The following is a 24,738-nucleotide window of genomic DNA, read 5'->3' as shown; positions in this document are numbered from 1 at the left end:
GCTGACTGACCTGAGTTTACCCCCTCCTCTTTTTTTGACATTTACAACCCTTCAGTCCTTTGGCAGTACTTGCATATCCAAAGGGAATTGACAGATTGTGACCAATGTCCTTAATATTCTACCAATACTTTTGTTCTTTCGTAGTTTCAAATTATTTCTCAATTATATTCTCAATTACTCCTCTTAAACTGGAATCAACATTTTGAAGAATGTTGCATAGCATTCCTGAGGTAGCTGCTCATTTTCAAATATTACTCTTTACAATTGTAGGCAATCTTAAAAGTGACTTACCTGCAAAATCATGCAACAGGTCCTTAATAAGATGTCCAACAATGGCATATGCTACAGCCGCAACAATCAGGGATGCCATGAGCAAATATATAATATGATTAGGAAGATGAATGGCATCTCTTGAAGGAGGTTTATAGTCCTTATAGACAATTTCTTCTCCATAGGTGTTCGGGGAAGGACGTTCGGTTTGATCTGGGGTAGTAGACATATTTTTGATGATCCGTATGCAAACAAATGCTCATGTATTCCTGTAGTTACAACCTCCAGCTGCCTTGTAAATACATATTCTGCAGATTAAAGCCTGGGCTGCAGCCAATTCTTTCCTCAGGCTTTATTAAGTATTGTGCTTTATCCCCTGCTGTTCTTAATCCTCTACTGTCTCTTCCTACAGTGGTATTGAATAGATTGATGGGCAAAACTCCTTAAAGAAACTAACAATGCACTTCTACTCATTTGCTAACCATTTCTAAGTAATTAATTTAATCACGGTGCAAAATCAGTTAACAATTCTGGGTCTGCATTTGAGTTGAAATATTTTGTTCAAAGGTTGTGATTTGGAGGGAGAGATGTGAAATACCAGAAAACTGAAAAAGAAAATGTATATTAATAGTAAATCATTAACACAAACTCTATGTGAATCTATATTAGCAATATTGGACATAAATTCTGCACATATAGGGCCCTATTTTGCCAGTTTGATTCTAAGTGCTGGGCGGACTTGAAACTGGGAGTTTTTCCAATCCGACTTTTAGGCCCATTCTGAGGCCTATACGCACTCTGCCTAAAAAAAATTAGTGCTTCTGAATTGTGCTGCACAGATCTGTGGGTGGGGCTTAACACGCCCGAAACCCTGCAGCTCCAATCGGAGTCTACAAACGTGCATGCGCAAAAAAAAGGATAGAATGCTGCTCCCCTGCCACATCCCTCCTGGGCTGGATAATGCCTCCCCCTGGCCCCCACAGACATTGCCCCACCCCCCTTCACAGACATTGCCCCACGCCTACAACATTACTGACCCCCTTATTCCACCCCATACCTCCCAGACCAATTGCAGCGGGCCCACCTTCCCCCCACTGATCACAGGCAGAGTGGCAACAGACCCCCCCCCTTCCCCTCCACTGATCTCAGGTAGAGTAGCAGTGAACCCCCCCTCCGATCTCAGGCAGAGTAGCAACGGAGTCCCAATTCCCCCACTCACATTCTCCTCAGAATCATAGCTCCTTGAAAAGTTCAGAGGCTACAGCAGTGCATTTGCAAAGGCTTTTTGCACATCCTTCAGCTGGCAGAGTGCTGAGTGCACTAAGACCCAGCAAAATCCAGAAGACCCGAGGTCAGTGCTGCAAATTGGACATTGGAGACCCTGCTGAGCAACAGCCCCCCAACCCTACCCCCACCCACTCGCAAGGCCCCCCCCCCCCCTCCGACCCGAGAAACAAAATGGCCACAAAGCAAGCAGCAGAGAGCCGTTGGACGCGAGGCACTTACCTCCTCACCAACCCTCACTGATGGAGCGCCAAAGTTGGACTTTTATGGAGCATGTCTGTTTTGCGCCGATTCTGGATGGACGAACGCAGTGGTAAAGGGGGAAGTGCCGGTAAAGGGGGAAGTGCTGGTAAAGCTGGGTGTGCAACCCATTAAGTCAATTTGAATGCATGCAACTGCATTTAAATGGCCGTCATGCCCAAGTGCGGTTCCGATCGCGGCCATTGTTGGGCCTTGGTAAAGGGGGAACCAGCACAGAGGCGGGTGCAGATCGCGTTACTCGCCTCACACCCAATTTTACCAAGTTTTCGTGCTTGGAAATGGCTACAACTCGTTGGTAAAATCGGGCCAATAGTGTATGCCATCCTGTTTAGCATTCATATTTGTATTCAGACGAAGAAGCACCAATGGACACAATAATTAAAGCTGGTGGTTTTGAGTTTCAGGCACACCCAATAGAACATAGAACAGTACAGCACAGTACCCAATAATCTTTAAACTTTAATACAAGTGTTTTTACAAACCTTGCCTAATAAATATCATAGTATCAGCTCTGATTAAAATCTAATCGAGCCTTCCCTAATAGTTTAACACACAAAAGATATCTCTAAAAGTTTAACAGGTAAACAATGTTACAAAAGGTCAAAGGTGCACTTTTCTCCTCTGGAAGTTGGGTTACCCAACCACAGCAACATGACAAGCAGATAGCAGTCACTTTCTGTGCACCTGGAATTGGGGCAAAGAAATCACACTTCTTCCACCCAAATGAGCTGGATATTTCATTTCTCAGCTTTCCCTATTTTAAGTAACTCCTTTAATATCCCTGTACTAGTCTATATATTTGTACTGGATTACACACCAGAAGCGCGGTGAGACAAAATTTGACATTGAGGTTAATTGCTGATACAATACAAACTGATGGCTAAGTCCATTTACAGCTGCTTTAATTTCCAAATTGTGAATTAAAATAAATGCCACTTTGTAAATGAATCCTCCCCTGTCCTGAGGTAGGGAATGTGTAAGGAGGTTCCATAGGCACTACCAACTAGCCCTTTCGGGCAGTGAATATCAAGCATGTTTAAACAAAGGGGGGGGGGGGGGGATATCACAGCCAAGCCCAATCCTGTCCTCTTCCTAACCACACACACTTCTCAGTGGACTATTGGATAATATTCTGACCCTGATTTGCTGTAACCCACATTCTCTTGCCTCGAAGCATTGAACCCAGTTCCAGTAGCCATTCAGTATTAATTTAACTTGGTGAAGCCTGCAGGTAGGACCAGGGGGAGAGGGTTTCTAGTCTGTGTGCCTAGGTACAACATCATTTACCCAGTGATGCAGCAGAGAAGCTCAAACCTGCATGAAGTCAGATGCTGCAGTGGACCTTGGGAAGCACAGTCTAATAGGACCCACTTGGGTCAATTAAACCAATCAATAAGGACTTCAGTGAAAACCTCCTTACCCAGACAATGGTTAGAATGTGGAGCTCTTTTTCAAGGAGTACTTGAGCCAAATAGCATGTGTGTTTAAGGAGAAGCCAGGTATGCACAAGTGAGAAAGGAATAGAAGGTTATCTGAATAGGGTAAAATGAAGAGGAACAGGAGCGTCTCATATTAAGTATAAATGGCACACAGGCTAGCTGAGCCAAATGGCCTGATTCTGTATGGCAACTTTTGTATAATTCTAGGTAATTAACATTGCATTCCTGATTTTACAACTTATTGCCTCTGCTTTGCACCATCAAGGAACTGAGTTTAATCAATGTGCCTCACTAAACTTGGTTATTGTTGTAGCTCTTCTAGTGGGTAACTCATGAAAAAAGGGGGCAGTCTCATCAATTGTTACTCTGGATAAGAAAGGGCACAACTTACCCAATTGGAGAGCTCAGAATAAAGTTGGTCCCCTTGGAACAATACTTTAGTTTTAAAGCTAACAATTCTTTTAACCTTGACTTTAAAGTAAATTTTTGAATACTACATCAAAATTGAATAGAGGTTAAAAAGCAGAGATAGGGACTGCCCTTATCAAAGGCAGCATTGTGTCCAATATTGTTCAATGTAATACAGCAGCTTACCTATTTAAAATAAAATTTCTATCGCATACATATGGTGGAACGCTTAGGGATTTATAATAAGGTGATTACAAATAGGCACAAGGACAAATAATTAAAAGCTTGAGGTCAAGATGTTACCATAGAGGCAGGGAAATACTGTGTAGTTTGGTATGGCCAAGTTAAATTTAAAATGGCAAATCTTCCACAGGGCTGCTTGCAGGAGGAAGTGTACCTTATTTTTTTTTAAAAACAAGCATCTGCTTTGGATTGGAGCAGAATCTAATCGAAGGATTTATGGGTGGGCCTGGAAGGGAGAACGCAGATGGGTGGATGAAAGCAGCCGAGGCAATGCTGGAACACAGATGAACCTTCAAACGGAGTACAAGGTGTAACAACCTCACAGGTTCATTAAACAGAGGAGCTCAAGGCTTCTCCACAGTAAAGCACTGTGAATATAATTGCCATTAATCTCATTAGCTGTTATGTGATAATCCAAAACTTGTAAAGCAAGTTTATTTCCTCACGGCCAAGGCTGGGTAAGAAATCAGATGATATTTGTATTAGATTTTTCTGTATCGATATATCGTTTTTTGTTTTACTGAAATATGGGTGGGGTGAAGTTGAAGAGCTTTCTACAATACCATGGATGAATAAGAAAACTTAATGTGTTTCATTTTATCTTGCTAATTTAAGAAAACAAACTGAAATGTTCACTACAAGCAATATTTTCTATGATTTGGTATTGAACCAAAACAAAAATCTTAATTCGCTAAATTAAGAAATTGTGTCTTGATTATATTTGCTACAGGTGTTTTAGAAACATAGTGCCTCTTTATTTTTTCTAATTATGGTATATGATGATGAAATGTTGCTGTACTTGCAGAAGCCTGCCCACTCCCCCCTCCCCCCTTAAAAGAAACATTTGATGCACAAGAGCCACAGTATATGCTACTTCTACCAAATAGTTTTCTTGAATTCCTTTCTGTCCAGGGTACCAATTAGACAAACGACCAATACCTCGAGGGGTTTTTAAATCCCAAGAGGACAGCACGGTGGCACAGTGGTTAGCACTGCTGCCTCACAACGCCAGGAACTCAGGTTCGATTCCCAGTTTGGGTCCCTGTCAGTGCAGAGTTTGCACATTCTCCGTGTGTCAGCGTGGATTTCCTCCGGGAGCTCCGGTTTCCTCCCAGTCAGAAAGATATGCTGGTTAGGTGCATTAGCTATGCTAAATTCTCCCTCAGTGTACTGGAACAGGCGCCAGAGTGTGGTGACTATGGGATTTTCACAGTAACTTGATTGCAGTATTAACGTAAGTTCAGTTGTGACACTAACAAATGTAAAAATGCATTACAGAGCTGTCATCGTGTAATGTGCAAAATTTCCTCAATCGACTGGAGTGAAAGATTTTAAATCCAAAAGTAAAATACCGTGGATGTTGTAAATCTGAAATACTGAAAATATGTGGCAGATGCTACCTGATCGGCTGAGTATGTCCAGCGTTTTAAGACTTTAAATCCCTTTTAATACATTTTTAAACTAATTCCCACCAAATAGCACCTGTCAAGCTGGTGTTAAATTGTCAGCTTGCACAATACTGCATAGGATTTTGGACTCAAAATCCCTACAGTGCAGAAGGAGGCCATTCAGTCATAGAATCATAGAAATCATAGAAACCCTACAGTGCAGAAGGAGGCCATTCGGCCCATCGAGTCTGCACCGACCACAATCCCACCCAGGCCCTACCCCCACATATTTTACCCGCTAATCCCTCTAACCTACACATCCCAGGACTCTAAGGGGCAATTTTTTTTTTTAACCTGGCCAATCAACCTAACCCGCACATCTTTGGACTGTGGGAGGAAACCGGAGCACCCGGAGGAAACCCACGCAGACACGAGGAGAATGTGCAAACTCCACACAGACAGTGACCCAAGCCGGGAATCGAACCCGGGACCCTGGAGCTGTGAAGCAGCAGTGCTAACCACTGTGCTACCGCCATCAAGTCTGCATCGACTCACTGAGCATATTACCCAGGCCCTCTCACCCACCCTATCCCCATACATTTACATGGCTAATCCACCTAACCTGCACATCTTTGGACTGTGGGAGGAAACCGGAATTCTTGGAGAAAAGACATGGGGAGAACGTGCAAGTCACCCAAGGCTGGAATTGAACTCTGGTGCCACTGCTAACCACTGTGCTACCATGCAGCCCTCCATATAGGATAGCTCTGAGGCACAATGGTTAGCACTGCTGCCTCACAGTGCCAGGGACCCGGGTTCAATTCCCGGCTTGGGTCACTGTCTGCATGGAGTCTGCACGTTCTCCATGTCTGCGTGGGTTTCCCCCGGGTGTTCCAGTTTCCTCCCACAGTCCGAAAAACGTGCTGGTTAGGTGCATTCGCCATGCTAAATTGTCCCTCAGTGTACCCGAACAGGCGCCAGAGTGTGGGTGACTAGGGGATTTTCACTAAGTTTATTGTAGTGTTACTGTAAGCCTACTTGTGACACTAATAAATAAACTAAACTAATATAGTCTAAAGTTACCAAGTAACAATAACTAAATATGATCCAAAGTGAAGTTTAGAAGACTAACCTTGAATTTAACACTTTGTATGGTATAAACTTCTGATTTATTAAATTTGTTAGACACAAAATAAATAAAGCTTGATGTATTTCATTACAGTTTCTACATTATTTCAAATTAAACATAGGAACAATAGCATCAGAAAATACATGACTTGGGTAGGCAAGTTACAACTTCTGGGAATAGTGTGTGCATGACGTCAAGTCCCAAACTTTTTCAGCAGTTTAAGGAGAGTTCCATTAAGACAATGTTAAATTCTCAGACTCGGTTTTTTTCAATTTAATCAATGCATCCGCGTACTGAAACTCCGGACCATTTTCATACTCAAGCATGTCCAGTGCCACCTCACAGCTCTCCTTCACTACACGTTCACTGTCATGTAGATATTCTTTTAATACTTCCACACATGGCTCTTTGGCAATGGATCCTAAAGCTTCTGCACACTCATGACGGACCATGGGATTTTCATCTACTTTTTTCAATGCTGTTATAAGTTGCGGAATACTGGCATCGTGCTGCATCTGGCCAAAGACATAGCCAATTTCATGTCGAAACAAAGCACTGTTGCACTGCAAACCTGCAGGGAAATACACAAAATTAGACGTCACCACCCAAACTCAGATCTAATTTATATCCAGAACTGCTTATTTACAGGATCTGGCACATTTTAAGTTTGGAAAGTGATTAATGGTACAGTGTAAATAATAAGCCAATTTCCTGATTTACTGTGGGTTTATTTTCCAAAAGTCTAAATAAACAACTAAGTTTTCGACAGCCTTTCTACAAGTTACAAAACATCAACGGCGCCCCAAAATGTGAACATAATAAGATTTTTCAACTAGAATGCCAGCAGCCCTATCAGAATCCTGTTGCCTTAAGTAGCTCACCTGAAGAAGGGGCTTGGAGCTCCGAAAGCTTGTGTGGCTTTTGCTACCAAATAAACCTGTTGGACTTTAACCTGGTGTTGTTAAACTTCTTACTGCCTTAAGTAGCTGCCAGTGTAGGCCTGGGAGAAAAAAAAAAGACTCTCTCCAATAGTTCCCCACCCAACTTACCAAAATAATTCTATGATATGAAATGATTATAAATCGATCCAAGTTTCATCTGCCTGTAATTAGGTTTCAGGGCCTCATCTACTTTAAGATGGTCGTGATAGACAAGATAAAGTTACTCTTTACATTAAAAGTTGCAGCTTAATTTAGAGTTTAGATACTATAATGTGTGTCAGTTTGAATTTGCTTTTTGCCATTTTCAAAGAGAAATTTTCCAAGGTCTGGGACAAGTTGAGTACTATATTTCAGCCCCATAGAATTGAACCATTTTGGATTTAGATCCCTTAGAGGAGAAAACTGTTCCGCCAACTACAGTCTCGGCACGGAGCATCTCACTAGGGAATATTATATATTTATTTCTCAGTAACTGATGAGAAGATATCCAATATATCAAAAACATTGAGAAGTTTGGGTCTTCCCCAGATTTGCCAACATGGTGGTATATGAAAATATTGTGGAATGGTAAAAGCAATAAACTGCTTACAAAAATATTTGAAAGGAAGCATTTGTATAGAGCCTTATGCATTCTCAGGACATTCCAAAGGACTTCATGACCAATGTGTGGAAATATAGCAACCAACGTGAGCACAGCAAGATCCCATGTGAAATAAGTCAATCATTTGTTTCAATGATCTTGGCTGAGCGATAAAGGTTGGATAGGGAGGGTACCGAGAGCCTGCTGCTTTTTTCTATTCAAAAAATGCCATTGGATCTTTTGTGACCCTGAGAAACCAAGCCAGGGCCTTTGTTTAACATTTCATCCAAATGACAGTACTTCAAGCAGCACAGCCTGCCCAAAGTACTGCATTGCAGCGTCAGCCCATATAATTTGGTCAGGTCAAATGAGGCTACAACATCTGATTTAACGGCGAGAAAACAATCAATGGTTTTACATTGATGCGCCAACCCTAAATTACAATTTTTTAAAAAATTGATAAAATACATACCATCTCCTAAGGCCAAGACTGCTTCTCTACTTCCAATATTCCGCAGGGCAAACATCGCTCGGTATCTGTCGAATAAGGGCAAGGATTCATCCAGGAGAGTTTCCCTCAACTTCTTAATATCTTTCTCCGGAGCTGGGGGAGCAGGATCAATTGAACAGTACTGGCTTTCACTCTGGTCTTTGTTGTTCTGAAGCCATTCAATTCGTTTAACTGCCAGCTGGCAAGTTTCAGCGACCTAAACATTTCAATACAAATTAACCATTTATCAGATTATGAGGTATCAAAATAAATTAGAACAATTCAGTCTCCCTAAAAAGAATCATGGAGGAGCACCATTCTAATATCCCATCAAAATGAACTGAATATGTTAATTGGCTTCATCAGCATATCATGATGCACTGGTTATATTACTGCTATCATTTTAGAATCCCTACAGTTCAGAAGAGGCCATCTTGCCCATTGAGTCTACACCGACTTTCTGACAGAGTATCTTACCCAGGCCTTCTCCCCCTTCCCATCCCTGTAACCCCACATATTTACAGTAAGGGTTTTAACAACACCAGGTTAAAGTCCAACAGGTTTATTTGGTAGCAAATGCCATTAGCTTTAGGAGCACTGCTCCTTCGTCAGATGGAGTGGATATCTGCTCTCAAACAGGGCATACAGAGACAGTTTGGTTAAAACTTTTTGTTAAAACTCTTACGGTGTTTACCCCAGTCCAACGCCGGCATCTTCACATCATGATCCCACATATTTACCATGGTTAATCCATCTAACCGGCACATATTGGGACACTAAGGGGCAATTTAGCATGGCCAATCCACCTAATCTGCACATCTTTGTAATGTGGAAGGAAACCCACACAGACATGGGGAGAATGCGCAAACTCCAGTCACTCAAAGCTGGAAGTGAACCCGGGTAAACAGTTAAACAGCCCCAATGGGGTTGTCAAATTCTGCAAAATTGGAGCCCACCATTTTGTAATTATTGCCTAAAATAAAAATCAACTCAACAGCAAATGAGTTGACAAATGAGAGAGAATGTGTGTATCCTTAGGTGTACAGCTGCATGTTATGTTCCCTCGCTCTCTTCCCACTTCTCCAAGAGAACAAACAAGGTTTTACCCAGGTTCACTCATATCTTTCATTATAAGATTCAGATTCCACTACAGGACACAAACAAAGATAACCTGAAGATGGGCACATGGGATCTCAAAGAACTGAATTCAAAACACCCGACACCATAGCTGTTATTTGGTCTAATCTGTTCTGCTTAGTGAGCATAGCTTTGTTTTTACAAGTCTCATCATTACAGCATGCTTTTATCGTGCGGTCTTCGAGATACGGATTTGCTTCTTTGGCACACAGTCTTCTACACACTTATTAATGAAGTCAGTTACTGTAGTGGTGTACTCGTTCAGGCTGGTCGCACCAATTTTGGAACTGATTTTATCTTGAGCACTCCTCCATTGTCTTTGTTAGATCTGCTCCTGCCCCACACCCATGCCCGGTTGAATGTCCCTGCCTTAATAGGCTTCAAAAATGTCACGAAGGACCGAGATTAACAACAACTATCCCTCTTTGTATAAACTGCAACTTTTCCACGGTTCCAATATCTGTCCAATAATGGGATAGCCAAAGCAGACCCAGCTTTGCTTAGAACTCAAGTCTTGTGATCTTGAGCACAAGCAGCAGTGCTTTTGCTTACTGTATTTGGTGACCGCACTGTGAAAGAAGAATTTATTGATACCTTCTAATTGGGGCAGTCATTTAGAAAGCCACATTGATGCTGGAAAGACTTATTGCCACTGCTTCGGATAGATCAATAAGTAGCATTTTGTAAAATAGATACCAATTTCCAAAATTCTACAGATATAGTGCAAACACACCTGAATTTGAAATACATCATGAAAGTTCTGCTGCACCTTAAGCACTGACACACAAACAATCCAAAACTTAGGTTCCCTGTGGTCACTGGATAGCAATCCAAAGAGGGAATTCTGGTTTAAATTTTTCACCCTAGTCTGAAGCCAATCGCAGTGCGCCATGTTGCCTTAGGATCATCCCAGTTGAACACAGTAGAGGGTGTGTAATTTGAAGCTGTGTACGAAAGAAGAAACTGGAATCAATAACTTCCAGTCAAGATTCAAGAACAAAGAGGGATAGTTGTTGTTAATCTCGGTCCTTCGTGACATTTTTGAAGCCTATTAAGGCAGGGACATTCAACCGGGCATGGGTGTGGGGCAGGAGCAGATCTAACAAAGACAATGGAGGAGTGCTCAAGATAAAATCAGTTCCAAAATTGGTGCGACCAGCCTGAACGAGTACACCACTACAGTAACTGACTTCATTAATAAGTGTGTAGAAGACTGTGTGCCAAAGAAGCAAATCCGTATGTTCCCCAACCAGAAACCATGGATGAACAGGGATATCCACTGCTTGCTGAAGTCCAGGTCTGAGACGTTCAAGTCAGGCGACACTGACCTATACAAGAAAGCCAGATATGATCTCAGGAGATCCATCAAAGATGCCAAAAGAAAGTACCGGGCCAAGCTAGAGTCCCAGGCTAGCCACACCGACCCCCATTGACTATGGCAAGGTCTGCAAGACATAACAGGCTACAAGATGAAGGCATGTAAAATCGCCGGATCCAATGCACCCAAGTTTGCTGACGACACCACTGTAGTGGGTCGGATCTCAAACAATGACGAGACAGAGTACAGGAATGAGGTAGAGAATCTGGTGCAGCAACAATAATCTCTCCCTCAATGTCAACAAAACGAAGGAGATTGTCATCGACTTCAGGAAGCGCAAAGGAGAACATGCCCCTGTCTACATCAATGAGGACGAAGTAGAAAGGGTCAAGAGCTTCATGTTTTTAGGTGTCCAGATCACCAACAACCTGTCCTGGTTCCCCCCATGCCGACACTTTAGTTAAGAAAGCCCACCATTGCCTCTACTTTCTCAGAAGACTAAGGAAATTTGGCATGTCAGCTACGAATCTCACCAACTTTTACAGATGCACCATAGAAAGCATTTTTTCTGGTTGTATCACAACTTGGTATGGCTCCTGCTCTGCCCAAGACCACAAGGAACTACAAAGAGTCGTGAATGTAACCCAATCTATCACGCAAACCAGCCTCCCATCCATTGACTCTGTCTACACTTCCCATTGCCTCGGCAAAGCAGCCAGCATAATTAAAGACCCCACGCACCCTGGACATTCTCTCTTCCACCTTCTTCCTTCGGGAAAAAGATACAAAAGTCTGAGGTCACGTACCAACCGACTCAAGAACAGCTTCTTCCCTGCTGCTGTCAGACTTTTAAGTTGATCTTTCTCTGCACCCTAGCTATGACTGTAACACTACATTCTGCACTCTCTCATTTCCTTCTCTATGAATGGTATGTTTTGTCTGTATAGCGCGCAAGAAACAATACTTTTCACGGTATGTTAATACATGTGACAATAATAAATCAAATCAAAAAGCTCTGATGCCACTTTAGAAATACAAGCTGTTATTAAACGCTTGCTTTTTCCCCCTCCACAGGTTTCTGACCTCAATACACTTTTAGATGAAGACGTTCCGTCCCCCGTCCCCCCTTGCTGCTTTGTTCTTGGATAGCATTTTGTTTTTGTTGATATGAAATAGGGAGTGTGCCTTGGACAATTCCTGGGCTTAGCCTCTTTCTGATATATGTGGATCAGAGATGACTTGCGATGCTCAAGAGCTGGAAAAGAAATTTGTGTTTGGGGGGGAAAAGCCAGACGTGTTCTGGCCCTTTATGTTACAGTTTCTATCCCTGGAAAATCACTGGGTTATTGGCTGGTATAGCTTTAAAAGATTTGTTTAGAACTATGCTTAGCAGCAGTGCTGAGGAGGGACATGGTTCCATCACTAGGCATTTTAAATACTAAATGACCCACATATCCATTAAATATTCCTATTTTCAAACGCATTTAACAGCAATAAGATCTTTTACCCCAAATACCCTCTTCTTTGCTAAAAGTGAACAACGGTTAAATAAAAGTGACGAACCAGACACCAGGAGTATTAGGGTAGATGATCAAAAGCAGAGTCAAAGGGCTGGTTTTAAACAGCGCAGTAAAGGAAGAATGAGTGGTAGAAAAGCAAAGGTTTAGGGAGGGACAATTCCAGGGTTTTAGGCCTTGACTAACTGAAGGCACCCCCACCAATGGTGCAGCAATTAAAACTGGAGGGCAGATAGTGGAAGGTAGTGGGGCTGGAGACTGGAAAGGGAGGGATTTGAAAACAAGGATGAGGATTTAAAGAGACTTTGCTGAACAAGAAGTTGATTCAGGTAAATGAGTGCAATGGTGATGGGTGAACAGAACTTGGTGAGAGTTAGGACACAGGCAGAATTTTGGATGACATCAAGTTTATGGAGAGTAGAATCTAAGAGGCTGGACAGGAGAGTGTTGGAATAGTCAAATCCAGATGCAACAAAGGCACCGATGACGATTACAGCAGCAGATGGAGAGAGGCGCGGATGCAGTCGGGCAATGATAAAGGTGGAGATAAGCAGTTTTAGTATTAATGTGGTCAGAAGCTCATCTTAATTAAAATACGCACCTACGAAATTAAATTGAAATATCCTTACTTCTACAGCTGGATCACGTGAGTAACGTCTCAATAATTCAAGGACCTCTGGATTTCCAATAGCTCCCAATGCCTCACCTGAAATAATAGTAACAACATTTTTTAAAAATGCAATCCAAGTAGATTCCAGAAAAAATTTATAAACATTCATCAACTGCAGCAGATTGCGAATTGGCTGAATGACTGCAGGCACAAAGTGGTAACTGAAGGGGAGATCTGCTTGGAGGCTGTTACCTCATCATTTTCTGCAGGGCTCAGGACTGTTTCCATTGATGATTTTGATTTTTGTGTTGAGGGTTGAGCCACAAGTTTGCATTATAACGAGCGTGTGGGATGTACATACATCTACACATTATATAAATATACACATCTAGTGGTATGTGCATGGGTGGATAAAATATGGAATATATTTGCACTCTATAGCAACAGAAAGCCACTGATGAAAAATAGAAAGATTTACATTTACAAATCATTTTCCACAATCACCAGGTGTCTCCAAGGGATTTAACGCCAATAAGGTACATCTGAAGTGTAGTCACTGTTGTAATTTAGAAAACACTGAGCTAATTTGTGCTCAAACTCCCACAAAAAATATGATAATCACTGGATAATCTGATTTTTGTGGTGTTGAGTTACAGATAAATATTGACCAGGACACAGGTGATATCTCCCCTGCTCTTCTCAGAAATGGCACCAGGCGATCTTTTACATCTATCAAAGCAGGCAGACCAGGCCCTGGTTTAACATCCAAAAGACCACACCTCTAGCACTGCGATGCTTCCTCTGCTTTGATTTTTGCGCTCAAGCCCTGGAGTGGGACTTGAACACAGAGGCGAGTGTGCTGCCAACAGAGCCACAGCTGATGCAGATATGTAGGTGTTTTCATACATCAGTCTCCAAAAAGCTTGGAGACTGGCGTATGAAAACAGCTACATACCTGTGCCAACTGTATGAACAATGCTCTGAAGCAACGGTAACTGCAAAAATCATTTTAAATTGTTTCATCCAGTGAATACAAAGCACCCAATTTTGCTCTTGTACAAGACCTTGGTTGGATGACAGAATATTTTGTCCCGTTTCGGTCTCTTCACAACATGGGGACAATGAGGCACTGGAGAGGGTGCAAAGGAGGGCCATTTTGGGAGACTAAAGAATTTGAAAAGGTGGGTTTGTATACTTTAGAGAAATACAGACTCAACTGAGGTTCCTAAAATAATGACAAGATAATATTAATATATTAGGTCGATGTGCTTGCTTAAAGGAATTTTCCAGACTCCCTTTTCTAATTAGCCATGTTTTTATCTGGTTTCACTTCTCTTCCTGGATATTATATGGTTGGGGAGCGTTTGCATTGTGATGGACTGATCATTATAATTAAATGGGACTAGTTGGATGGACTAGAGGTTTTTTTTCTTGGCTGTCATTTTCTGAACTTTCCTGTCTGTCACATTCCTCAAAGTATTATTTTGCTGGAGAAATGGAATTTTGTGACTTTAACTAAACATAATTGTTAAACACATAACTAGTAGTTCACAATCAAATTGTTTGGTCATGGAAGTTTACAAATTATACAGTTTCAGGTTCCAGCTCAAGCACATATTATTATTCTGTATTTGTAACAAGTCATGATATCTTCTCACAAACGTACCATTTTAATATATTAGCTACTAATTGATATCCTTCAGTGTCATTCAAACAGTTGGAATTCACTTAAGCAGTTAAAAATCAGGCCTATGATGTTTCATGAGAAAGTGGATCTCCAATTATGTTGCAACCATTAAGTGATGAATTGTTTGAGGGGTGCTGGTTTTTAAGTACTCAGGAGGGGATGTGATGCATTTGAGGGCATCGGGGAAATTGAAGCTAGGGAAGTGAAACAAATACTTTGGGGAAAGTGTGGATGAGGAATTAGCGCACATGGGTGTTACTGGTACTCAAGATTAGATACATTGCAAACACAGATGTAAATCAAACAGAATATTTATATTTAAAAGACAGGTGATGATAAAAGGTCCTATACATTTACCTAAGCAGCTTACAACTATGAGTTTCTAACACTCAGTCCAGCTATCATGTTGACAGCTTGGCTTAGTGATAGAAGGTTGTTCAAGTGACTGAGCCATCACAGCATTGTCAGAGATGCCATCTATCAAACGAGGAGTTACATTGAAGTTCCACCTGCTTGTTCAAGTGGATCTAAAAGATTTCACTGCACGATTTGAAGAAAAGTAGGGGAGTACACTCAGTACCCTGGCTAATGTTTATCCCTCAACCAACACCATCAAAACAGATGAACTCATTATTTATTGCATTGCTACTTGTGGCTGTGTTTGCTTGTGTAACAAGATTGTTATGTTTATAAAAGTACCTCAGCGGCAGAAAAAGAGAAATCCTCAGGCAACCTGTTTTAAACCATGAACAACTACCCCCCCACTCCCAACATTATTATTCAACCTGAATTCTTTAATACTGATGAGAATCCAACAGATCCAAATATAACCAGTACGTATACACCAATTCAAAGAATAGATAACTGCCCAGGAACAAAAGCTAATACTGGAAATCTGGACAGGCTCTGCAAGTCCGGCAGCAATTATGGGGCGAGAAACAGAGTTAACATTTTAAGTCCATATGATGTAGCTAGACATTGTGTCGGCTCCAGAACGTTTAAAAAAAGTGTTAACAGCTAGTCTTACTTATAACATATACAGTAGAGGATACAGGCATGGAACTTTCTCCATCCTTGGCTTCACATCTCTGGCCAACACCACACCAATCCTCAGTGTAGCTCATGTGTTTTCTTACATCACTGTGTGGGCAGTACTGTACTCAGTCTCACATTAACCCAGTATACGCCAGATCCTTCTACAGTACATAAACAAACCCGAGACATTGATCAAGGACCCTCACGGACCCCAAACATACACTCTTCCATCTTCTTGCGTCAGGAAAAAGATACAAGAGTCTGAGATCGCATACCAAGCCACTCAAGAATAGCTTTCTCCCTGCTGCCATCAGACTTTTGAATGGACCTACCATATATTAAGCTGATCTTTCTCTACACTCTAGCTATGGCCATAACACTACATTCTGCACCCTCTCCTTTCCTTCTCCCCAACGTACTCGATGACCCTGCCCCGTGTTGCTAGGGTCAGCACCTGCTTCGTGCCTGACCATGGGCTCCTGGCTCTGATCCTGCAGCACCCGGCTCAGGGCGGGGATGGCGCGCCGGTCCTGCATCTGGCCCAGGCAGTAGGCCAGCTCGTGCTTCAGCAGCGCCGACTCATCGCCGAAGCCCCGGGAGATCCACTCGATGGCCAGCGGGCCGCCCAGGTTGCGGAGGGTGAAGAGCGCCCGAAAGCGCTCCTTCAGCGGCCGCGACACATCCACCAGGATCCGGCCGATCGACTCCACCGCCTCCGTGTCCAACATGTCCGAGCGGCCCGGGCCTCCGGGAAACACGTGACCGCAATCTCCCGGCATCCTCCGAGAGCAGGCTGGACTTCCCCATTCAGCCTAGACTGCGTGGGGGAGGATGGGACACTCCATTCCGCGGGAAGGAGGGGGGGATTGAACCATATTCCCTGCCATTCACAGCAAGTGAGGAAAATTACACTCAGTTAAGTCTCTCCAAAAACACCTATTACCATTCTTTGATTGAACACTGCATTTTTTTGTGAAACTCACTGGACAGCAGCAAATGTTATCATAGAATCCATGCAGTGCAGAAGAAGGCCATTCAGCCCATCAGGTCTGAACCATCTTTCTGACAGAGAGTCTCACCCAGGTCTTCTCCCCCGCCCTATCCCGGTAACCCCAAACATTTACCATGGCTAATACATCTAACTTGCATTAAGCTAAAAGCAAATTACTGCGGATGCTAGAAACTGAAACAAAAACAGAAAATCCAGGAAAATCTCAGCAAGTCTGACAGCATCTGTGGAGTGAGAATAGAGCCAATGTTTTGGTTCTGAATGACCCAGCATTTTCTGTTTTCGTTCCATCAAAACTACACATGTTTGGACACCACAGGGCAATTTAGCATGGCCAATCCACCTAACTTGGACTAACATCTTTGGACTGTGGGTGGAAACCGGAGCACCCGGAGGAAACTCACACAGACACAGGGACAACACGCAAACTCCACACAGTCACCCAAGGCTGGAATTGAACCCGGGTCCCTGGTACTGTGAGGCAGCAATGCTAACCACCATGCCACCGTGCTGCCCCATTTCCCTGCCATTCAGAGCAAGTGGGGGAAATTACACTTAATCCAGTCCCTACAAAATCACTATTACTATACTTTGATAGAACACTGCATTTTTTGGTGAAACTCATTGCACAGCAGAAAATGTTAATCATAGAGTCCCTGCAGTACAGAAGGAGGCCATTCGGTCCATCAAGTCTGTACCAACTCTCCAACAGATCAACCCACCCGGGCCCTATCCCTGTCACTACATATTTACCCTGCTAACTCCCCCAAACCTCCACATCTTGGGACACTAAGGGGCAATTTATCATAGCAAATCAACCTAACTTGCACATCTTTGGACTGTGGGAGGAAACCAGACCACCCAAAGGAAACCCAAGCAGATGCGGGGAGAATGTGCAAATTCCACATGGACTGTCACCCAAGGCTGGAATTGAACCCAGGTCCCTGGCACTGTGTGGCAGCAGTAAAAATCATTAGAAAAATATTATAAAGTAGGTTTAATTCCCAGCCTGAAGTTAGCTGATCCAACTGATCTCAATTGCCTTTGAACAGACTCAATGTCACTTCATTAAGAAGGGAAAAAGGAGAATCAGTTAGAGTTCCTGGCAGTGACCAAGATTCACTGGCTCCCATTAGAAAATGATTCTGAAATTATGGAGTATGAAGACCATCCATGTTCAAATAGATTTCTGACAGTTGCTATTTGAGCTCATACATAAAGCATGGCTAATATTAGACAAGTTAGTGGAGGGCTGATGCACAGATGGCATGGCACTTTCAACAAGGCACGTGTCAAAAGTGTTATGGAATGCTCACCACTTGCCTGGCCGAGTGCAGCTCCATCAACACTCAAACTTGATACCATTCAAGACAAAGCAGCCTGCTTGATCAGCATCCCACCCATCACCTTCACTAAACATTCACTCCTTCCACCATCGGTGCACAATAGGAGCTGTGGGCATCAGGGGCCAAATGGCCTCCTTCTGCACGGTAGGGATTCTATGGTGATACACAAGATGTACCGGAGCAACTCATCAAGATTCCTGCGCCAAAGCTGTGATCTCTACTACCGGTTGTTTTTCATCCCTCGAGGCCAAGATGATGATGTTCATCATCTGAGCTGGTTGATAGGATTCTTGGGGATATGTAGGTGGCTGCTGAGGGCGATCTACACCTGAAAAGTTCTGCTGCAAACAGAACAGGGTGAGGTTGATTGAGCTTTGAATAAGCTGCTGGCTCAAAATTTCCACTCTGCCGCTGATATGTTCTTGCGTTTGAAGAAGCCTGCACCCTTTTTTATTTGGTTGCACCAAGTGCACCGATCCTCAGCAAGTGTCTTCCAACTCTTGGGCCAATATCAAACTTCCTAAACAAAACCTTTAGAGTGTCCTTGTAACGCCTGCTTAAACAGCATGCTAGTGCGCCCCAGACTCAAATCCTCCCTAAAAGATTTGCATTGCTAAGCGAGTGTCAGGCAGTCAAGTTACATGACGAGCCCAACTCAGTATGGACTGTCTCAATATGATGTGGATGTTTGGCATGCCAACTCAGGTGAGCATCTCAGTGTCTTGTATTTTGTCCTGCCATTGCACCTTCAGAAGCTTCTGAAGATAGTTCAAATGAAAGTGTTTGAGTTTTTTGGTATGACTCTGGTACACAGTCCAAGTCTCACATGCTAGAGCAGAGTGGGCAGGACTATATCTCTATAGACTTTCAGTTTTGTAGGTAGACTTATTCCCCTTCATTTCCCAGATTGATGTCTACCAAAGGCTTACACTTGCATTTGCCTCTGTGGTCAGGTGACCCATGACCTCCAGGATTGTTGCAGAAATATTGATATTTTTTCATGAGCATGGATAAAACTTCAAAATGTGGAAGCCAAGTTTAAACCTAGCTAGACTCCGCAATTTGCAAACTGCAGAGATGGAAGACAGTAGTCATGTAGCCAGGTCTTGGATAATCAACTTCTCATCGAAACTGGACGGGCCTGGAACTGCCTGGCCAGGTGCTAACTGCCAAATTGTTTCAAAATGAACTATTGTTTACACCTCCAGTGAACCGAGGCTCTATCCCATAACCCCATGCATTTACCCTAGCTAGTCTCCCTGGCACTAAAGAGCAATTTAGCATGGCCAATCCACTTAATCAGCACAACTTGGACTATGGGAGGAAACCGGAGCACCCAGTGGAAACCCTACACAGACACAGGGAGAACGAGTAGTCACCTCATTGGATCTTCCTGGCCTGCCCAATGGTAGTATTGGATACAGGCCATAGAATTTTTGAGAAGGGCGTGAAGAGGGGAATAAAAGAAGCAACCTAGAGCCCCAGCTCTCTCTGCTTTTGCACCTTCTTCAACAGAGTCTCCAGAGAGCGCCTTCGACTGGCAGCTGAGCAGCACAGCATCTCCAGCTTCTTGTACCCCGTGGCATCATCAAACTGACCAGGCCCAGAGACCACCCCGGTGAGATGATCCGAAGACCAGAACCAGGCCTAGGTGAGGGAGGAAGCACAAATCGATGACTGCAGATCATGAAACATTAGCCAACCTTCAAAGACTGAGGAACTGCCTGCCCAGCCTTATTGAACCGGTATTACCGGTTCCACCTTTGTGACACTTCGTCATCAATATAGACAATGCAAGATGAGTGAAGCTATCCACTGCTGACAGGTTTAAGTCATGGATTGAACCTTGGGTTCTAATGCTTCCTTGGAGCAAGCTGATACGTTACTTTTTTTGTGCTGATCATCAAGCTAAAGTTGTCACATGCATTGGAGAATATGTCCATGATAAACTGGAGCATGCTCCAACTTACTGAAGTTCTTTGAGGAAGTAACATGTGCTGTGGATAAAAGGGCATGGATGTGGATGTTCTGTACTTAGATATTTCCAGAGGCCTTTGATAAAGTCCCACAGACCGCAATCAGTAAGGATAGGCAACAACACCTCCTCCACGATCATCCTCAACACTGGTGCCCCACAAGACTGTGTCCTCAGCCCCTTACTATATTCCTTATACACCTATGACTGTGTGGCCAAATTCTCCTTCGACTTGACTTTCAAGTTTGCTGATGACACCACCATAGTGGGTCGGATCTCAAAAAATGACGAGACAGAGTACAGGAATGAGGTAGAGAAACTGGTGAAATGGTGCGACGACAATAATCTCTCCCTCAATGTCAACAAAACGAAGGAGATAGTCATCGACTTCAGGAAGCGCAGTGGAGAACATGCCCCTGTCTACGTCAATGGAGATGAAGTAGAAATGGTCGAGAGCTTCAAGTTTTTAGGTGTCCAACAATCTGTCCTGGGTAGCCCCATGCCGACACTATGGTTAAGAAAGCCCACCAATGCCTCTACTTTCTCAGAAGACTAAGGAAATTTGGCATGTCAGCTACGACTCTCACCCACTTTTACAGATGCACCATAGAAAGCATTCTTTCTGGTTGTATCAGAGCTTGGTATGGCTCCTGCTCTGTCCAAGACCACAAGAAACTACAGGATCGTGAATGAAGCCAAGTCCATCATGTAAACTAGCCTCCCATTCATTGACTCTGTCTACAGTTCCAGCTGCCTCAGAAAAGCAGCCAGCATCCCGGACATACTCACTTCTACCTTCTTCTGTCAGGAAAAAGATACAAAAGTCTGAGGTCACATACCAACCTACTCAAGAACAGCTTCTTTCCTGCTGCCATCAGACTTTTGAATGGACCTACCTCGCACTAAGTTGATCTTTCTCTACACACTAGCTATGACTGTAACACTACATTCTGCACTCTCTCCTTTCCTTCTCTATGAACGGTATGTGTTGCCTGTATAGCATGCAAGAAACAATACTTTTCACTGTATACTAACACATGTGACAATAATAAATCAAATCAAAATCAGAAGACTGTGCTCTCCAACAATGCAACAACTCTATTAACATTCCTTCACTGCAGTGAATTATCACACTGGATTATAAACTTAATCACTAGAATACAATATGAAGCTGTGGCCTTCAAACATTGAGACATGTGTGCTACAACTGAACAAAAGAATAGTGGCCAAAGATAACAGCAACAGAACAAAAGGTACTTTACAATATTTACAGTAAATCCCACAGTGAGAGATTTACTTAGTGGTTGGTGATCTACACACATCATGTGGCCAGATTGAAATGTATATTGCTGAGCAATGTTGACATCTGGGATGTAAATGCTACAGTGAGGGCGCTTCAGTGCAGCTGGATTAAGAAAGAGAAAACAATCTGACAGATTGCTTGCTCTTACACATTATCCAGTGGCTCCTATTAGAAAGGATACACGGATGCCACAAGGAAATCAAACACAGCTGTAATGAACAGCCTGCCAAAATTCAGTTTGTTTACACACAAAGATTTAGCACCCTTTCTGTTGCACTCCTGCAAATGATAAAAACATTTGTCAGTCTGATATGTGATCTTTGTCTTCCTTATTACAACTATTCCAGTTTAATTTATTGATACTGCTATATTCAATGTCTTTATGAACATTATACTTTGCATTACATTGCATCTTAATTTAATCAAATTAATCACTTTTCCTGTCCCTTCACTATATACTTCTATATTTTTTTCATCTAAATTGTGTTATTTCTTCTGCTGTAAGTCACTGATCACGTGCTAATATATTTTCACCTGAAAAGAAATCATGCCCAATTCCCCTGATACTTCTAGTGATAATCCGACGTCTCTCTTTTATTAGACATTCCAACCATTGGAAACAATCTTTCATTACTCACTCTCTCAATAGCTTTCAATGTTTTGAAAACTTCTAATTCCTTGCACCATGTCCAAAGAGAAAACATCAACTTTTGAGCTTATTTGCATAATTACAGCTTGCAATTTATCATTCTACCGGATCTTACTTTTACCTTTTCCATGTCCACTTTCTATAATGAGACGGCCAATGCTCATAGAATGGCTAAGAGACAGAAGTAAACAAATCATCCTATTCAGTCCACGCAGGCTCCCTGCAAGTAAAATTCAGCGTGTCCCACTCCTTTGCTCTTTCTCCATAACCTTGCACATGTTTTACCTTCAAGTGTTTATCCAATTCCTTTTTGGAAGACACAATTGAATCTGTCTCCACCACACTCAGTGCATTTAGGATCTCAGCCACTTGCTGCATGAAAAACCTTTTCCTATATCGCCTTTGGGTCTTTTGATACTCACTCTGAATCTGCATCCCCTGGTTCTTGACCCTTCGGCAGAAGAAACAGTTTCTCTCTATTTATTCTGTCTAGGCATTACCATCACTGGAGACCTCTCTATCAACATCCTGTGCATTACCATTGACCAGATACAGAACTAGATCAGCCATTTAAATAATTTGGCTTCAAGGGCAGATCAGAGCTTGGGAATTCTGCAACGAGTAACTCGTCTTCTGACACCCCAAAGCCTGTCCGCCATCGACAAGGCACAAGTAGGCAGTGTGATGGAATACTTTCCATTTGCTTTGATGAGTGCATCCAACAAAATCAATTAGTTTGACACAATCCAGGATTAAACAGCCCACTTGATTGGCATCCCATCTACCAACATACACATTCAGTCTCTGATATAATGGCAGGAGTGTATAATAGCTACAAGGTGCACTGCATCTCCTGACAGCTCCTGCAACAGCACCTTCCAAACCTGCAACCACTAAGGGCAGCAAGTGCATAGGAATACCACCACCTGCAGGTTCCCCATAATTCCAGTTGCTCCAATCTAGCTATGTAACTGAACCCTCATCCCTGGAACCATTCTTGTAAACCTTTTCTACAATCTCTCTAAAGCTTTCACTTCCTTCCTATGGTGCCCAGAATTGGACAGAGTGGCCGGAATTTTACCAGCATGCCCGCCCCAGAATTGGGGTGAGCAAGGCTCGCAGAACGGCATTCTCCATTGGCTTTGGGCGGGATCTTACGAGCCTCAGGCGGGCAAGGCGGTAAAATTCCAGCAAATGTGCCTAGAGACCAAGTTGTGGAGATGCCGGCTTTGGACTGGGGTAAACACAGTAAGAAGTCTCACAACACCAGGTTAAAGCCCAACAGGTTTACTTGGTAGCAAAAGCCACTAACTTTCAGAGCACTGCTCCTTCGTCAGGTAAGTGGGAGTTCTGTGAAGAGAACTCCCACTTACCTGACGAAGGAGCAGCGCTCCGAAAGCTAGTGGCTTTTGCTACCAAATAAACCTGTTGGACTTTAACCTGGTGTTGTGAGACTTCTTACTGTGCCTGGAGACCAAACCAGAGTTTTATAAATGCTCATCGTAACTTCCTTGCTTATGTAAGCTTTGCCTCAATTTATAAAGTCCATGATCCCGGTTATAACCACATTTTCAATCTGCCCTGCTACCGTCAATGATTTGTGCATCTAGGAACATGAGTAGACCATTCAGCCCATTGAGCCCGCTCCCCCATTCAATGAGATCATGGCTGATCTGTGGCCTGACTCCACATACCTGCCTTTGGCCCATATCCCTTAATACCTTTGATTTGATTTGATTTTGATTTGATTTATTGTCACGTTTTACAGTGAAAAGTATTGTTTCTTGCGTGCTATACAAAGCATGCCATTCATAGAGAAAGAAACGAGAGAGTGCAGAATGTAGTGTTACAGTCGTACCTAGGGTGTAGAGAAAGATCAACTTAATGCTAGGTAAGTCCATTCAAAAGTCTGACAGCAGCAGGGAAGAAGCTGTTCTTGTGTCGGTTAGTACATGACCTCAGACTTTTGTATCTTTTTCCCGATGGAAGAAGGTGGAAGAGAGAATGTCCAGGGTGCGTGGCATCCTTAATTATGCTGGCTGCTTTGCCGAGGCAGTGGGAAGTGTAGACAGAGTCAATGGATGGGAGGCTGGTTTGCGTGATGGATTGGACTACATTCATGACCTTTTGTAGTTCCTGGCGGTCTTGGGCAGAGCAGGAGCTATACCAAGCTGTGATACAACCAGAAAGAATGCTTTTTATGGTGCATCTGTAAAAGTTGGTGAGAGTCGTAGCTAACATGCCAAATTTCCTTAGTCTTCTGAGAAAGTAGAGGCGCACCCTTGCTTAACAAAAAGTTTTCTATCTCAGATTTAAAGATATCAACTGCCATTTCTCTAAGAGTTCCAAACCTCCATCACCCTTTTTGCGTAGAAGTGCTTCCTAACATCACTCCTGAATGGTCTGGCCCTAATTTTTAGTCATTTGTCCCCTATTTCTAGAATCTCCAACCAGTGGAAATAATTTTTTATCTACTGCCTTTTCCTGTTAACGTCTTGAAGACTTCAATCAAATCACACCTTAACCTTCTAAATTCTGAGAAAAAAGGTCAAATTTGTAAAATCTCTCCTCATAATTAAACTGCTGAAATCCAGGTATCAGTCTTGTAAAGCTATGCTGCACTCGAAGGCCAATATCTCCTTCCTAAAGTGTGGTGCCCAGATCTGTTCACATACTCCAAGTGGGGTTTTGTAATGCTGCAGCATAACTTCTGCATCCT

The 24,738-nt window shown here is 42.9% G+C and overlaps 1 protein-coding gene across 1 annotated transcript; it reads right to left on the bottom strand.

Annotated features, from left to right (window-relative positions):
• Positions 1-6,407: 6,407 nt before the first annotated feature.
• On the bottom strand, positions 6,408-16,521 carry dohh (deoxyhypusine hydroxylase/monooxygenase). The gene is made up of 4 exons (XM_078198404.1): positions 16,192-16,521; positions 13,035-13,111; positions 8,416-8,650; positions 6,408-6,993 (listed from the first exon to the last, which is right to left on the bottom strand). The coding sequence occupies exons 1-4, from the start codon at positions 16,514-16,516 to the stop codon at positions 6,656-6,658; spliced, it is 975 nt and encodes a 324-aa protein (XP_078054530.1). The 5' UTR covers positions 16,517-16,521; the 3' UTR covers positions 6,408-6,655.
• Between the last annotated feature and the right edge of the window lie 8,217 nt (positions 16,522-24,738).

Source organism: Mustelus asterias, chromosome 26 (genome assembly GCF_964213995.1).
Source record: "Mustelus asterias chromosome 26, sMusAst1.hap1.1, whole genome shotgun sequence".
NCBI lineage: Eukaryota > Metazoa > Chordata > Chondrichthyes > Carcharhiniformes > Triakidae > Mustelus > Mustelus asterias.
This window is presented reverse-complemented; position numbering and strand designations above follow the sequence as displayed.